This window comes from Rousettus aegyptiacus, unplaced genomic scaffold (assembly GCF_014176215.1).
Source record: "Rousettus aegyptiacus isolate mRouAeg1 unplaced genomic scaffold, mRouAeg1.p scaffold_m13_p_16, whole genome shotgun sequence".
Classification (NCBI taxonomy): domain Eukaryota; kingdom Metazoa; phylum Chordata; class Mammalia; order Chiroptera; family Pteropodidae; genus Rousettus; species Rousettus aegyptiacus.
This window is the reverse complement of record NW_023416291.1, coordinates 30,065,638-30,081,814: the sequence shown is the minus strand read 5'-3', so window position 1 is coordinate 30,081,814 and position 16,177 is coordinate 30,065,638. Positions and strand designations below refer to the sequence as shown.

At 46.3% G+C, this 16,177-nt stretch overlaps 1 protein-coding gene across 2 annotated transcripts in view; it reads right to left on the bottom strand.

The window, feature by feature from the left end:
• EPHX2 (epoxide hydrolase 2) overlaps positions 1–16,177 on the bottom strand; it is a 51,689-nt gene that overhangs the window by 6,199 nt on the left and 29,313 nt on the right. For both annotated transcript variants that reach the window (XM_036233644.1, XM_036233643.1), the window contains exons 12-15: positions 15,795–15,906; positions 4,698–4,769; positions 2,774–2,807; positions 967–1,069 (exon numbers count right to left, since the gene is read on the bottom strand). In XM_036233644.1, the coding sequence (XP_036089537.1) occupies positions 967–1,069; positions 2,774–2,807; positions 4,698–4,769; positions 15,795–15,906 (321 nt within the window). The remainder of the gene's footprint in view (positions 1–966; positions 1,070–2,773; positions 2,808–4,697; positions 4,770–15,794; positions 15,907–16,177) is intronic.

The window sequence follows — 16,177 nt, the reverse complement described above, 5'->3', positions numbered from 1 at the left end:
TGGGTTTGAGTGAAGGATGGAGATGTAAAGAGAGAGGCATAAGGGAGAGGAGAATGGAAACATGGCGAACTGAGTGCCCTTGAAGAAGCCATGAGCTTCCAAGATTTGCAATATTTAAATAGTTGAAGGGTTATGAAGGAAAGGGGCTGTTGGAGCAATTGTTTGTGGTCCCACAGTAGGGGCTCTGAACTCCAGGATAAAAACAGGTCTGAGGAAAGGGAATGACGTGCCAACACAGGCTACGACATGGGCGAACCTCGAGAACATTACACTAAGTGGAAAGAGCCGGGCACAGAGGACCACGCACTGTATTCCACTTACGTGAAAGGTTCAGAACGGGCAGATCCATGAAAATGGAAAGCAGAGTGACGACTGCCCGGGATTAGGGGAGAGGTGAGGGGAAGCGGAGGGGGCGACTGCTGAAGGAAACGGGGTTTCTTTGCGGGGGTGATGAGCACGTTCTAAAATGGAGCGTGGTGATGAATGCACAGCTCCATAAATGGACTAAAACCCATTAAAGCGTACACTTACAGTGGGTGAATTCCATGGTCTGTGAGTTAGAGCGCCACAAAGCTGTTATTACAAAAAGAAATGAACCTGAGAGGTCTACAACTGTCCTGGAAATGTAGGCAATTTTTAGTTTCTGTGTTTCGTTGTGTTTTTCTAAAGAAAGTACTCAGAGCTGTCATCCAATTCTCACAGGGATCATAACTAAAAAAGGTTAAAAAAAAAAAATGTTGCTCTGTGGAGAGCAGGAGCCCACAAGCATAAGGCAGAGCGAGGTGAGCTATCCCAAACCAGAGCAGACAGAGGTGGTGAGCCTCCCGACGCTGTAGGCATTTAAGCACAGGCTGGCCATGCACTCATGGGAGCCATGGTGGAGGGGAATGGGCCTCGCCCCAAGAATGCAAAAGCCCCTCCTTGCTGACCATCTCTCTCCTGTGTCTGGGGCACCACTGTGTGTACCTGAAACCAGACTTCTTGAACTGCTGCACGTAGAACTGGATGTCCTCCTCCGTCACCATCCTGCTGAGGCTGGGCTCTTCTGGGGTTCCCACGAGCAGACCTCCTGCAAAAAGCCACCTGTTTCCTCTCCCACTCCCGAGCCGGGCGTCCCAGCAGCCAACACTGGTGTTCTCAATTGAGGTTAAGCTCCTAACTGCCTCTGATGTCCCCATGTTCCTTCATTCCTTGTTTCTTTTCCACAATGAGCCCATCTCCACTCAAGCTCCAAGTCTGTGCTGTCTCTGTCATTCTAGACCCAAATGGTATCACCCACACACAGGCTTCAGCTTCCAGGACAAACTCTAGGACTGACTGTACCTGTCCTCTCCTTCAAAAACTTACAGCTCAGTTTCACGATGACACCTCTCTTTACCCATCCTCCAGGCCCTGCCAGCTCTCCAGCTCTCCAGCTCTCCCTCTCCCCTAGACTAAACTTCTGAATAGCTTAATAAATTATGTCCCTCTTTAGATATCTCCACTGAGGTTCTTGAAATTTTCACAGGTGTGTGCTCTGAGTTTCCTCTGAGCCTCGAAGAAAATCCAGGACGGAGCACACATGTAATTGCCCTCTGCACATCCATGGACCCTCCCATGGCATCCTCGGAGTGGAACCCTATCTTGTTTTCAGGGGCGTACATTGTGTCCTGGCAGTCCCCAGTCCCATGGAGGGTGACCTCCTAATGATGACTGGCAGCCCAAGAACCACTGCCATTTCACAGGAGACATCCCCAAGGCCCGTGAACACTGGTGCTTGGACAGGGCTAGCTCAACATTTTCAGGCTCTCGAAGCCTTGGAGGTACTGGAGCTGGGTGATGTAGACTTTTGTGAGATATATCACAGGGGCATGTGATCAGGCTGCCTCCCTGTGATGAAGCAACCTGAGCCTCCCTGGAGGCTGGAGCTCCTGGCTCTCTGCTGTCTCAGTGGGAGCCTGGCCTTCTCCCTCCCCGCATGACTGCCGTCTGCCTTCCCAAGGGACCATGGGCTCTCTGAGTCCGCTTCCTGTGTTTGGGTATCTGCCCCATCTCACACCAAATGTGTATTCAAAACATCTGAGAAATGAAAGAGTGAAGAGTGACTGTGTAAACGAGTGAAGGAATTGAGGGAGGAAGGGTGAGAGGGAAAGGAAAGTGGGTCTTGCCCAGTGAGAGGAGCCTGGCCTTGAGGTAATACTTTGGCTACTTTGGACAAGTTCCTTAACTCTCTGAGCCCCATTTTCCTCATCTGTAGAACATAGATAATAATGGGGTTTCTTAGGGATGTCATGAGGATTATAAATGATATAGCTAAAGGGGCCTAGGCCAGCATTTGATGCACACAGCAGGTGCTCAAACAAGTGGTAGTGATCGCTGTTATTAATAAAATACAAATGAATAATGGCAAGGCCCCAGTGCTGGGCAACAGCAAGGTTCTGTGGGAGCAGTGCTATACCTCGGAGCTGTGGGCTGAGCTCCTATCTTGGGTCTCAATCCTTATCAGTAGAGGGTAGGACTACCTGATAAGCTCTAAGTTTCTTTTAAGCTCCTACTGTTTAAGATCTGAAATCCAGAGGTCCCTGGAGGAAAGGAAGCTGTCCTGTGTGGTCAGCCCTGGCCTCGGGTGAGTGCTTTTCACCTGTGAGGACGCTGTATGAAGCAAGTCATAGTTCAGAGCTGGCAGGTGGCTACCTCTGCCTATAGCAGTCAGATGCAGAAACACTCATTTAACATTCAGCTGGTTCCTGCCATGGCCCTCCTATCTCCCTTCCCTCCAAAGAATGTCTCTTACCCCTTTCACGGACATTGCTCGAAGTGAAATAATTCTGTAGGGAGAAAAGTTAGAAATGATGTCATGGGTGGAATAGGTCATCTGAAAACCCTATCACAACAAAAGATCTACACATGCCATCAGACTATGCAAACATGCTAAACTCCCAAGAGTGGTAGGTAGGTCCTCAGGGGTCAAAGCAGAGGCAGCTAACAACCAAAGCTCTGGGCCAAGGCTGCCCTCCTTCCGTAGACAGGTGGTCATTTAAGAACTTGGGCGTATTAACCAATCAGAACAAAAGATGAGACCTTGGGTCTGGATGAGAAGGTAAAAATGAGACCCCCCCCCCAACCACTCCTCCACAGTAAATACAGTAAATCTGTGGTCCTCAGTTAAAGGGTGGGCCAGAAAAAAATCCACCCATCATGACAGAGAGATGTCAAAGGAGTTGGTCCATTCAGTTTGGTACTAAGAAGAAACGAAAAAACTCACTTAGAAATTTATAGCTACAAGCCTGCCTTCACAAGTGTTTGGGTTTGAATTTACACTATTTGCATGATCCAGAAACTCCCAAAATACAAAGGAGACAACAACAATGAAGTGAGCCACAGCTGGTAACACCACTAGGATGCCTGGCAAAGAAGCCTGGCAAAGCAGCAAGTGCTAAACCACAAGAGGTCATTTCCTTAATCCCAAGTGAAGCAGATCAGTGCAAAGTCAGTGCTGCTCAGGATGAGCTCACAAACCAAAATCACAAAACTCTCTCTATCTCTTCCCCCTTCCGTTCACTGCTACCCACCCCCTCGCTCCCGCCCGGTCTCACTGCAAGACAAAAACAGCAAGGATAGCAAACAGTAAAATAATACTCTCCAAGAATATCCAATAATAGAACTTGCACTGAGGGCAGGGGGAGAAAGAGAAAGAAAAAAAGAGAGAAAGAGAGAGAGAGAGAGAGAGAGAGAGAGAGAGAGAGAGAGAGAGAGAGAGAGAGAATATGAAAGAAAAAAGAGTATGTTTAAAATGACTAAAGACATAAAAGAACCGAAAAACAAGAACAGAAAATCAGAATGATTTGAAAAAGTACCAAATACAACTTTCATAAATAAAAAAAAATTGAAATTAAAAAAAAATTTCAAGAATGAGTTAGACACTGCTAAAAGACCAATAAGAGGATAGACCTGAGGCCGATTTCTTATAAGCAATGAACAGAAGCTTGTAAAAGGAAAAAAATTGTCAACCTAGAATTCCATACTCAAACTAGTCTTCAAGATTGAAAGCAAAATAAATGTATTTTAAGGCCCTCAAAATTATGAGTTTATGACTGACGGACTCAAGAGAACTACAAACGAAGGTCCTTCAGGAAGAGAGCAACTGAACTCAGTGCAAAAGAGTGAGATGCTAGAAATGATCAGCAGAGGCACTGGCAGCCATGGGGAACTCTAAGCGGGCACTGAGCCTATAAAACAGCAGTAACGGTGACTGCTGACACCCAGGACAGGAGGGTGGAGGTTACGGGGATAAAGCCTTTTAAGGCTTTCTTGAACAACTTTGATGGTTCAAGAAAAGGGTTAGAGATAGCAACTGGTTTTCAACTTTGATAAACAATTACGCATATTAAAATGGTAATGTAATAAAGGTGTAATTTCTAAACCATTGCTAGTATAATCATTCTTCAATTTTGGTTTCAAAGCCCTCCTGGGGTGTGGCAGTGAGGGTGTGACCTTTCCCCACTGATGAGGAGACCAGCAGGGTGAAGACCCCCATCACCCTGACTACAGAAGTCCTCGAAAAAGGCCAACTCACTCATTCCCAGATCTTGACACCCCAGTTTCCCCACCCCCCATTCTCCTAGGGAAGCTATCTGGAGAACTTCACATCTTTGCAGCCCCCTCCCCCCACAAGCCCACCCCTCCCACCCTCCTGCCCCCCATGCTCCTCACCTCACCTCATCACTTGTTCTAAAGAAGATTTTGAAAGTCCGACTCAGGTTTCGTTCCAGTTCGGCCTCAGCCACTCCCTAAAACAATCGAGAAAGCAAAATGATAGACTGCAGAAATCCTAGGCACTGTACCCCTCCCGATCTGACCGAAAGCAAGAAAGCCCCCAACCTCTGTCCCATCCGGCCCGAGATTCATTAGAAGTGCATGCATTTAAATTTTTGTACTAAAACACAAAGGGAGGGTTGAATAAAATATAGGATGCTAGCAGTGGTCCTCCCTGGGAGGTGGGTTTGTGGATGTTGCTTTCTTTCCTTTCCTGTTCTTAAAATTCCTGCGATGAGAACGTATTACTTGTAAGGATCCCATTAAGGTAATGGGAGAGGGCTGGTGCAAGAATAGGTTCAGGGCTGAAGGGTGGTAGGAGAAGAGTTCCGAGGACTCTGGGAAGCGTAGGAAGCCAAGTGGAAAAGCCAAAAGCTCTTCCGTTCACTCGTTTTGCTGTGGTAACTTCGAAATCAACTCCTTTGATTTGGGGCTAAATTATTAGACCATCAGACTGCCCATGGATTGTCTCCCTAAGAACAGGGCAGCAAGGCTCCCCTGTTAGAGAGAGTTGGGACACATGTCCTCTGTGCTGACAAATTCCCAGGTCTTTCTGCCTCATGGGAGCGTCATTACATTTAATGGCCACATCTATGCATGGGTCTTTGACCATTTCCGGGAAAACTGGGCTAAGAGATGCTAACGTACAAAAGAGAAGTCCTGGGGATGGGGTGAGGGCTGCATGTGGACTGAAACACAGTTCCTGAGTTACTGATGCATTCTAGGGGCTGGGGAAGATTCTGGAAACACAGGGTCTTGATTCCTCGTCTCCGGACCCTTCTCTCTTCTTACCCAAATTCCCCATCCAGGGGCATTTCCAGACACTAAGGACAGGGGCCAGGTAGCAATGGGCTTTAAGATTCATCAATAAATCCTAATCTACTGGCTCGGGTCTCCTAGGTCCATGATTTTTAGGGCAGAATAGAAAAATTTTAATCCAATCTATCTTTTTCAGGAACTGCAAGCTGTGAACCTGAAAGCTATTACAGATACAGTGTGAGAAAAAGACAGTTGGCTGTTCCTGAGGCACAGATCCACGAGGGCAATTGCTCCTAAATAATAAAGGTTCTTCCCTAATACAGGTCCTGAAAGGACCATTGTTATGGGAAGGAACTGAGTATGAGTATGGCAGTGTGTCTTAGTCCGTTCAGGCTGCTGTAAGAGAACCATAAATTGTGTAGCTTATAAACACAGACATTTATTTCTGATAGTCTGGAGGCTGGAAGTCCAAGATCAAGGCACTAGCAGATTCAGTGTCTGGTAAGAGCCCACCTCCTGGTTCACATGGTGGAAGGGGGGAGGGAGGTTTCTGGGGTCTCTTTTATAAGGGCGCTAATTCCATTTATGAGGGTTCCACCCTCAGGACTCAATCAATTCCCAAAGGCCCCATACCTCCTAATATCGTCACACATGGGGTGGGGGGCGGGGGGGGAGGGGTTAGGATTTCGACTCAAATTTTTTTCTTGTTTGGTGGACGGACACAAACATGTGGTCAATAGCAAAGTGTCAAGCTGCTTTTTTCTCCTCCTTTCCAACTGCTCACCTGAACATACCCAGGTAACAATTAAACTGAACTGCAGGGTGTTTTCTGAATGGATGCCCTACTTTTCCTACCTCCCTGGTTTAACATTTTGCAGCGTCCACCAAGAACACCTACTCCCCTCGGTTTGGCCTGTGACGCCTGTCCCAAACGCTGCCCTCCGCGAAGGGACGCCTTCCGCGGTGACATGACTTCTCGGATGCCGCAGAGGCTTTAAGGCGCTCTCCTCCGAGCATCCTGACAGGAGACGCATCCGCTCCGAGCATCTCTGACGTCTCCTGGGCGGAGCGGAGGCCTTCTCCCTCTGGTAATGCTCCCAGAGCGGTCTGTAAAGCGTTCTGGTGACAAGCAGCCCTCCAAACTTGTACACGTTAAGGGTCCCCCTATCACACCTCACTGCACATCACGAGAGCTCTGGATCTACGAGACGGCAGCATGGCAGGAAAGGACACACTTCCCGTCAGTCGGGCAGTGCCGGATCTGCGGTTTGAGATTTCTAAGGAAAGCGATGTTGGTGTGTTAATTACGATCCCCTTGCATTTGTAAGATTCGATTAGGATGGAGAATGAATGGTGGCCCTCTGCGAGGGGACGAATGTCTAGGCAGGAAATAGCCATGGAAAGACGTGCATTTTCTGTGATCGATGAAAGCCCCGGTCAGCCCTGCACGACGCCGTGGGACATCACTTTTATTTAATGAGTGGCCCCCATCCCTTAAACCACTGCTGTGCATGAGCTCAGGGGTGAGTTTCAGTGTGTGGAGGAATCTCCACAGCTCCAGAGGTCTGGTCAGTGCTTCAGCCCTCAAATGGTCCTTAAGAGAGCTAACGGATGCCAAAAGGGTCAATAAAAAAAATCAAAGGGAGCACAAAACTAAACAAGTGTCTCTACCCCACGAAAGTATATTAGGCCAACAGGGAGAATGAGGACACAAGTGAGGGCCAGAAAGGAGAGAAGATAATTAACATTTGTCCTCTGGTCGTGCGCCCTGCTCATACCATCTGACTCTCTATAATTTATAAAAGGCGATATCCTATTTTTAAGTCCCATGGACTAATGACAAGTTTCCCGTCTGCCCGGCTAGACGAGGCTCCTCCCTTTGTGCTCCTGAGTATAGGACTTAAAGAATGGACTCTGGAATCCAACAAGCACTGTTTCAAGAGCCAGTACTGATAGCTATTAACTGTGCAACTTAATCTTCCAGAGCCTTAGTTTCCTCATCCATAAAATGAGTTTTGTTTTCTTAAAATCCCTGACCCATGGGAGGGATGCCAATAAATGGTTATTATTATCATCAGTATTAAAGTTATCGAATTGCATCAGAATTGTCTACTTTTGGATCTGGTCTCCTCACTAACCTGTGAATTTCTTAGGGACACACGGTCTATCTCATTCATAGTTTTATCTCCACTGCCATAGCAGGGTAATAGTAGGTACCCAACAGCAGCTAGAAGGATAGGAAGGAGAGAGAGAAGAGAGGGAAAAAGGAAAGGAATGTGATAAAGACTTTGGTGGAAGTGCCTTCTAAGTGACCATATAAGTCGTGGCTTTTATTTTTCCGCCCTCCAACTGTAAGCTCCTGTTCACCAAAGTAATTCACCTCCAGCTTGACGTGAATTACTTTGGTGAACTGACCAGCAGGCATCCGCTCTACTATTACCCAAAGGCTATTTATTACCTGGGGCAGGTGAACTGGAGAAAGCTCTAGATTCTAAAAGAAGCTCCTAGAATTCCATGAATTTGGAATTCCATGAGCCTGGAGCTTTGTCTCATAGTACTCTGAGGCTGTTTTAGGGATGAAGATTTCCTAACAGTCAACTTAAAAGTGGTACGAATGACTTAAAGAATAAGAAAACAACCTTGGAGAATTCACCAGACTTTCTTGGCCTCTCTCACTAACCAGCCTTATTTTTCTCCCCCCCCCGCCCCGCCCCCACATTTATCTTAAACTTGAAATCAAAGATGCTCGAAGTTAGACGGACACTTCTAATTCTTTCCTGTCTTCCAAATCAGTATCTCTAGCTTCGCTCTTACTCCTGAGACGTATTTCCAACCATTATATAAACATGTGCATGTGGACATCTTGTCACACTCTCAATGTGATTACTACAATTAATTTTAAAAAGCAATCAAGGAAATGTAGTGTTTGATGAAATATATTTTTCATGCATGGCCTTGCACATAACACCTCACCACGGTGACCCCCAAAAGATATGTCCAAGACCATACCCATGAATGTGGCCTTATCTGGAAATAGGGTCTTTGTGGATGTAATTAAGTTAGGATCGCAAGATGAGGAATGGAGTTGCAAGGCAAGGAGTGCCAAGGGTTTCCGGCTACCACCAGAAGCTGGGAGAAAGGCATGGGATGGATTCTCCCTCAGAAACCCCAGAGAGAACCGAACCTGACAACACCTTGACTGTTAGCCTCCAGAAGTGTGAGAGAATTCAATTTCTGTTGCTTTAAGCCACCCAGTACATGGTAGTTTGTTACAACAGCCATAGGGAAATAACTCACACCTTGAGGAGGCTCCTGATTTGAGGGGTGGGCAAAGAGGGAATGCGTTAAGAGTCTACATAACCTCTGGGCTCCGTGGAGCCCACTAGGCAGCAGGGTGACAAGTTTGCTTACCACAGTGTGGGGGGTCGCAGGTTCCCAGGACAAAGCACCCGGATTTCTCTTACTGCCTCCCCCTGTTTACTCTCCTTGCATGTATTCAACTCACTGTCAGAGGAGCACCAGAAAGGTTGGGTACAATAAAGACCAAGTCTGTCTAGAGTTTACACCCTAGTGCTGGCGGGGGTGCAGCTCTCAATCACCCCATTTGCATGGGAGGCTCCTGCAGCTGGGAGGGCCACAGTAGGCCGCCTCCTCCAACTTGACCTCCTCCGAGAAGCATCCCCGCTCTTCAGCATCCCAGTGGAGCTTCCCTCTTGTTCTTTCCCAGATGTATTAGAAGTCTGCTTCTGAAGATGCACTTAATTGGGTCTATTGTTTCATGGCTAAGACAGTGGAGACAGTCACTCAAGTCAAACGGCAGCTCCCGCAAAGCATGAGCTCGGGCAGCTTCTGTCTCTCTACAGCTACCACCACAACATGCTGTCTCAAAGAGAAGACGGGTCGTCCTTCTAATCGGTGGTTTGGGGCCAGCAACTCTGCTTCCCGTTCTGTCTACCTGGATAACAATCACTTGAATTCCTCTGAAACTTTGAGGTAGAGTTGTCTCAAAATAGGCCAGAAAACATGGCTGGGGTGGTTGTCCCGGAGATGAAGATGCCGGTGACAAAAGAAAACTAGACAGTTTATTGTACTCAGACTCCGATGCCACGTCCCCTGTGCTGACTGTTCTGCTCTTCACAATAGCACCGGGCTGGGAAGGCCCCGGCATGATGAAGACGCAGAGGCCGAGACGCGACCTTGTGCAAAGTCAAGCGGGTCATAAACGGCCAAGCTGGAAATGAGAACTCCAGACTTCAAGCTCCTCAGTATTTGGTTCTTTTCACTATAACAGAACACTATTTTTGTTTAAGAAAATAAAAATAAAATGCCAAAACCAGGATAGTTAACGACTGATGAGTAAGGTAGCACACACAGTGGCGCTTTATTTTCAGTGTATTATGCAGCTGTGAAAGGCCATCAAAATCGTGTTCCACATAGAGAACTGGTTAAATAAATCATGGTCCATCTGTATTACGAGGCACTAAGCAGTCATTTAAACAATGAGGTAGATCTATATGTACTGATGGAGAAATCGGTCTAAGATCTATTAAATAAAAAAGCAAAGCAATTTGACTTATATTAAAAATTACATATACTCATGTACACATACATACACACACACCTACTTAAAATCATATTTTAAAAATATATCTGGGAAATACCAAACTATTTATTCATAGTGGCTAGTTCTAGGTGAGAGACGGGGAATTTAATTTTTATTTTACACAACTCAGCGCTGTTTTTAAATAGCAAGCATAAATAACCTAAAACATAATGATTTAAGTCACCAGCTGTGCCTGTAGCCTGAGGCTAGTGTGTTGGGGAGTGGGGGGGGAGGGGCAGATCAAAGAAGACTCAACATCATGAAGGAGAAAGAAGAAAATCAGTTGTGGATGTTGGAGTGCCATTCCACCAGGAGGAACCCCCTCTCGACTACTTACTACCTAGAATTTTCTTTCCCCACATTTTCTTTATTCCCTTGTTTCTCAGCTGATTAAATACTTAAAAGAAGGTTTCGGTGCTTGAATACTTGAGATCTGTCTCTAGCTTGTTATATGGTTTCAGATACACTTGAGCACACAAAAGTGCAACCCATACACCCCCCTTCAATAAAAATACATACACATATATGTGTGTGTGTGTATATACATACATATGTTTATGTATATATATACTGCTAAAGAGAAGTAAAGAGGAAACAGTTTGGGGAAGTGGCAGGGTTAACAGGACATACACGATACGTTCTGATTTGGGGGCACAAGGACTATGGGATATCCTCAGGCTGAGTGAGGATTTGAAGAATCCTAAGATTTAAAAAATGGAACAGATCCCATGGAAATTACTCAGCCAGATCTTTGTCTTGGCTGACGGAAGCTGCCTCCTCCTCTCTAACTATACAAAAGCAAAGCCTATTATCCCTTCTCTGAAAAGGAAAAAACCTGCACCTTTAAATAAAGGTTTCCACATGACTGCAAATTCTGGGGACAAGACAGCTGACACTTGGACTAAGGGTTCAAAGAGCTGGGGTGGGAGTGGGGCTGGGACTGAATCTAAAGCCGGAGTTTGTCTAAGCCACACCCTGCGGTGCTCAGCAAGCAGGAGCAAGAGGCAGGAGGGCTGGGTGCACCCACACAGAAGCCTTCCTTAGGCTGAACAGGTCTGCAATGACCTTGAGTGCTCAGGCTCAGGGATGACTCCTGGCTGGAGAGCTGTGGGCTGGGTTGGGAGGAAAAAAGCAGGAAGGAGGGGCTGGCCGCCAACACCCACCCCTGATGCAAAGAATTGCTGTGTATTTTACATTCAATTATTGGCCTGAATTCAGCTTGCGTTTGCAGCTATTGCGTGTTTGAGTAGTCGAATTCATAGAGACAGAAGTACAATGGGGTACCAGGGGCTGGGGGGAGAGGGAATAGGGAGTAGGTGTTTAATGGGCACAGAGTTTCGGTTCTGCAAGATGAAAAGCGCTCTAGAGATGGGTGACGGTGATGGTTGCGCAACAATGTGAATGCACCTAGTGCCACTGAACTGCACACTTAAAATGGTAAATTTACATTACGTGTATTTTACAATTCAAAAAATAATAAAAAAATTATTTTAATGAGCTAAATTCCATTGATACTCTAAAAGTAGTTTGATCAAAACACAATATATAGTGAAACTATTACTTCCCCTTTCTAGCTCCTATAATTACATTAATACAACTTAAAAAAAAAAAAAAAAGCTGTATTTCCCAAAGTGTACATTCTGTCCTTCTCACTCTCAAGCTCTCAGAAGCACTGCGGAGTTTTCCAGAGGTTTCATATGTGCTGTTCCACAGAGAGAACGTGGAAGCCGCCAAGAGAACCAACCACCTTTCTCCATTAAAAGGGTTTGAAAAATGTTTAACAATGCTACGCTCACTAAATTTTTTAAGAAAAATAAAGTTTTTTAAAATAAAAATGTTATTTACATTAATACGGGCACATTACTGTTTAATTTTTAAATGAATTAATAAATATTTTAGAATTTCAACTTCCAGTACAACAAATATCAATAGGTATAGACATAACCCACATTAACTAAAGCTCTTTGAAGTCCTTAATAATTTTTAGGGGTGTAAAGGGGGCCTGGGACCACAAAGTCTGAGAACCACTGCAATAGGGGGAACTTATATCAGCGAGACAGTCCAGTCCCCCGTGATCTGCTCCAGCAGTCCTTGACTAGAGCCAGGTGACCAGAGGTCTCGAACTCACTGACAAGGACGGCTGTCCGCCCAGCACTGCCTGGAAAATGCTGGGTTACAGTCAGGGGTACAGTCACGGTTCTCAAGGTGTGGATCCAGGGCCAGCAGCATCAGCATCACCTCAGCTTGTTAGAAATTTGAATTCCTCAAAAACCTACTATATCAGGACTCTGGGGCTGGGGACTGTTTCAACTAGTCTTCCATTCTGACGCACGCTGACATTGGAGGATCACTGGGCTAGAGAATCACAGAAATTGATTCCGAGTCATAGAATGTGAGCTGTTAAAGCTGGGAGGACCTGCTCTGGCAGTTAATGTGCATGTGAGTCACTTAGGGACCGGTTTAAAGTGCAGATTCTCGTTGGGTGGACTGCAGAGGGCGTATGTGTGGACTTCCGGCAAGCTCCCAGGTGCCGCCGGTGCCGCTGCGCCCTGCACCTCGCCGGACACACCACGCCTGTCCAGTCCAGCAGCTCCTAGCCTTTACTGAATTTTTAAGGTTTTGATGAAAGTTAGGGACTCTTTCCTTGGAAAAATTTGTGCATACACTAAATTCTGTGGACAATTTCAAGACATTCCAGACCTTCTGAAACTCGCCTTGAGGATCACTGACTACTTTGTTAGAACGCTCTCTCATCTCTCACATTTATCCCTGGGTTAAGCGAGTTTTATGTGAAGCTTCAGCCATTTGTCCCTCAGGCTAGAAAGGTCTTCTCTCTCATATCCACCCACCCAAATGCTACGCATCTTCCCGGGTACAGTTCAAATGCTCTCTCACCTTTGATAAAAATTAACTGTATTTTCTTGTGGGCTCCCAGAGCACACTGTACCTCCATTATAATCCTTTATGCTCCCTTATTCTCCAGGTATGTGTTATCTGCCTGTCTCCCCAGAAATCATTTAAACCCTCAGAGGGTTTAGCTCATCTCTAGATCGTCTCATGCAACTGGCATGTAATCGAAGGTGCATAAGTATTTGCTATATGAACTAGTGCATAGTAATTCTTCACAAGTAACACTAATTACAACATTTCTGATGTTTAAACATATATGTAATGCCCAAACCCTCACACACATTACATGGCACCTCTGTTTTGCAACAGAAGGAGTCTTCTTACAAATGTTAAATTCACAAGAATGAGAAAGAGAAAAAGGAAAAGGAAAACAAGGTGGGAGAGAAAGAAACATGTATGAAACCCCACACTCTCCCTCTCCCTCTGGACTGTCCACATGGTGCACCCAAAGGTTGGGGCAGAGTGCTGAGGGCCTGTTGTGACCTATACACAGGGCATGGGGATAGGTTAGAGGAGAAGGCAGAAGGGTGAGGAGCGACTAAGAATGTGCATTTGAGGTGTTAGAGGGCCTCGTGGTGGGGGGGTCCTCTGGGAGGGCTCTGAGCATACTGAGGCCAGTGGGAGGGGGTTGGGCTGCTGGGGTGGGGGCCAAGCAGAGCCAGAGATTGAGAAAGGGTCAGATAAGAGGTGAGAGGGACCCAAACACCAGCTTCCTAATTTTGTGTGGGACTCTTTCCTCCTCAATTCCCAAAGGCCAAGGCAGTTGCCACTCAAGAGCCTAGACCCACCACTTGGCTTCCCTTTCCCACAGCAGATACCTCTCCAGTGAGTTGTGTATGGAAGAAGCAAACACCTGAGAAAGGGTGACAGTACACCACACCTTAGACTGGTTGGGATCCTCCGTCCTACTTTAGCTGACAGAATTTTCATGGGGCCATCTGTGACAGGTGGAGTGACAGACCTACAGCGATTCTCTACTGCTTCTGACATCAACCATAAACTCCAAGCTTACTTTCTAGGCTTTGCACAAGGGAACTTACCTCCCTCCCATCCCACTCACCCAGGTGTCATTCCAAACAGGTCAGTGGTCAGTTTTTGAAGTCTCCACCCTTCACCCTCACTGTCCCATTCCTGTTGCCATCCTCCTGTTTCATTCACAAGGGACACTGTCTCTCTGTCCCTTTACCCATCTGTTGTGGGCTGAATGGTGTCTTCCCCAAATTCCTATGAAGTCCTAACCTCCACTACCTCAGAATGTAATGGTATTTGAAGACAGGGTCTTTAAAGAGGTCATTAAAATGAGGTATTTAGGGTGAATCTGAATCCACTGTAACCAGTGTTCTCATAAGAGGAAATCTGGAGAGAGACGCACACACAGAGGAAATGCCATGTGAGAACACAGCGAGAAAGGGGCTATCTACAAACTGAGGAGGGAGACTTTAGAAGAAACCAACCGCATAGACACCTTAATCTCGAACCTCTGTTAGATAATACATTTTGTTGTTTAAGCCATCAGTCCATGATACTTTACTATGGCAACCCTACCTGACTAATATGTCATCTAAATCATACCCATCCTTCAAGATCAAGACTACTTCAAACTAATTAAAGACATTTTGATTTAATTCAAGCCAAAGGAAGCTCACTACTTCCCACACTCCAGACTGTGGAGCAGTAGGGCCCGGCCTCAGCGGAGAGGGCACTAACTACATTGAGCATCTTTTTCATCAACTTACCGGAGGCTTCTGGTATCCTACTGAATGAATCAAGTTCCTGCCTGAATCAAAAAGCTCCTCTTCTGAGGCGCCATTTTATCAGTTAAAATAGTTCTTAGAGAAAGCTACTCCCTGAAGTGAAAGTGGGGTGTTTGTGACCCTTCCTGGAAGGGGTCCCTACTTGGGATATAGGGTGGCAAGTTGGGGGGTAGGGGGGCAGTGAGAGATGTGGGAAGATGCTCTTATGCTCTTTATTAATTAATCCAATCCATTCTTCTCTCTTCGGAGTGATAAGAAAACTTCCTTTATCCTCTCGCAGGAATTATCCGGATGTAGTTGTACACTAGGGTTCAGAGCCCACAAATGAAGGAGGAGCAGGTGCCCTTACGAAGCAGCTGGGGGGGGGGGCAGGCCAGATGACACTGACTCACGATACCACTCTCAGTGAATCCCAGTAAAATGTAGCAGTGACACCCCATCGCACATATCACCTGAGCTCCAGGGGCCTCCTAGAGTTTCGTGGTACATGGGGTGACACTAGAAACTCCCCACATCTCTCTAAGCATACCTGGAGCTGGGTAAAGGGCTTTTAGGTTCTGATGTTCCCTATAATCACAAACTTTACTTCTCAGGAAGCCACAATACCAGGTTCCTGGTAAGAAGTCAGAAGCTGTCCCAGAAAGACATGGATTCCGCCAGCCTCTCAGCCAGAGCCCCAAGAGGGACCAGCTCCAAACTAGTGCTCAGGCCCCTACTCCACAGTTTCAGAGAAGCAGGAGGACCCAGCATGCCATCGTCCCCACTCCTGTTCCTCAGAAATGTGTCATCACATGGAAAGGACCATCTGAACTCCAGAACCAGTTTCACCTGAGCCCATTTGTGAAATCATTTCTGATGAATGCCACAGAAAATGAAAGAGGACAGAGATAAATCAAACCAATGGGAGAAGGAGAGAAGGAGGAAAGGAGAGCAATACCTTGCTGGGATCATTGCTCTCTGGGCCCCAAACTTACCGGTTCTTGGAAGTAGAGCTGGTAATCAAAAATAGGATTTGCTTTGATGGTCTCTATTTGGGGCACGTTGGGGTTAACTGCTATGTAGGGGGTATTCAAACTGGCCACTGCCCTATGGAAAGAAGAGACAGAGATCTGGTAAGAAGACGGTCTGCAAGAACCAGAAAGGCCTTTATCTCAGTTGAAAGCCAAAACCAAGGATCCAAAGAAATATTCCATGTTAAAGGTAGATCGTGCTTTCTTTCATTATCTGGCTAGAAAGGTGAAGATCAGTGTTGCTAACGATATTCTTAAATAACAGGATTTTGCTTGGCTTCCTCCCACCCTCCCAGGAATGCAGGAGGAGGGCTGCTTTGATGAGAGCAGATGCAGAAGGAGCAATC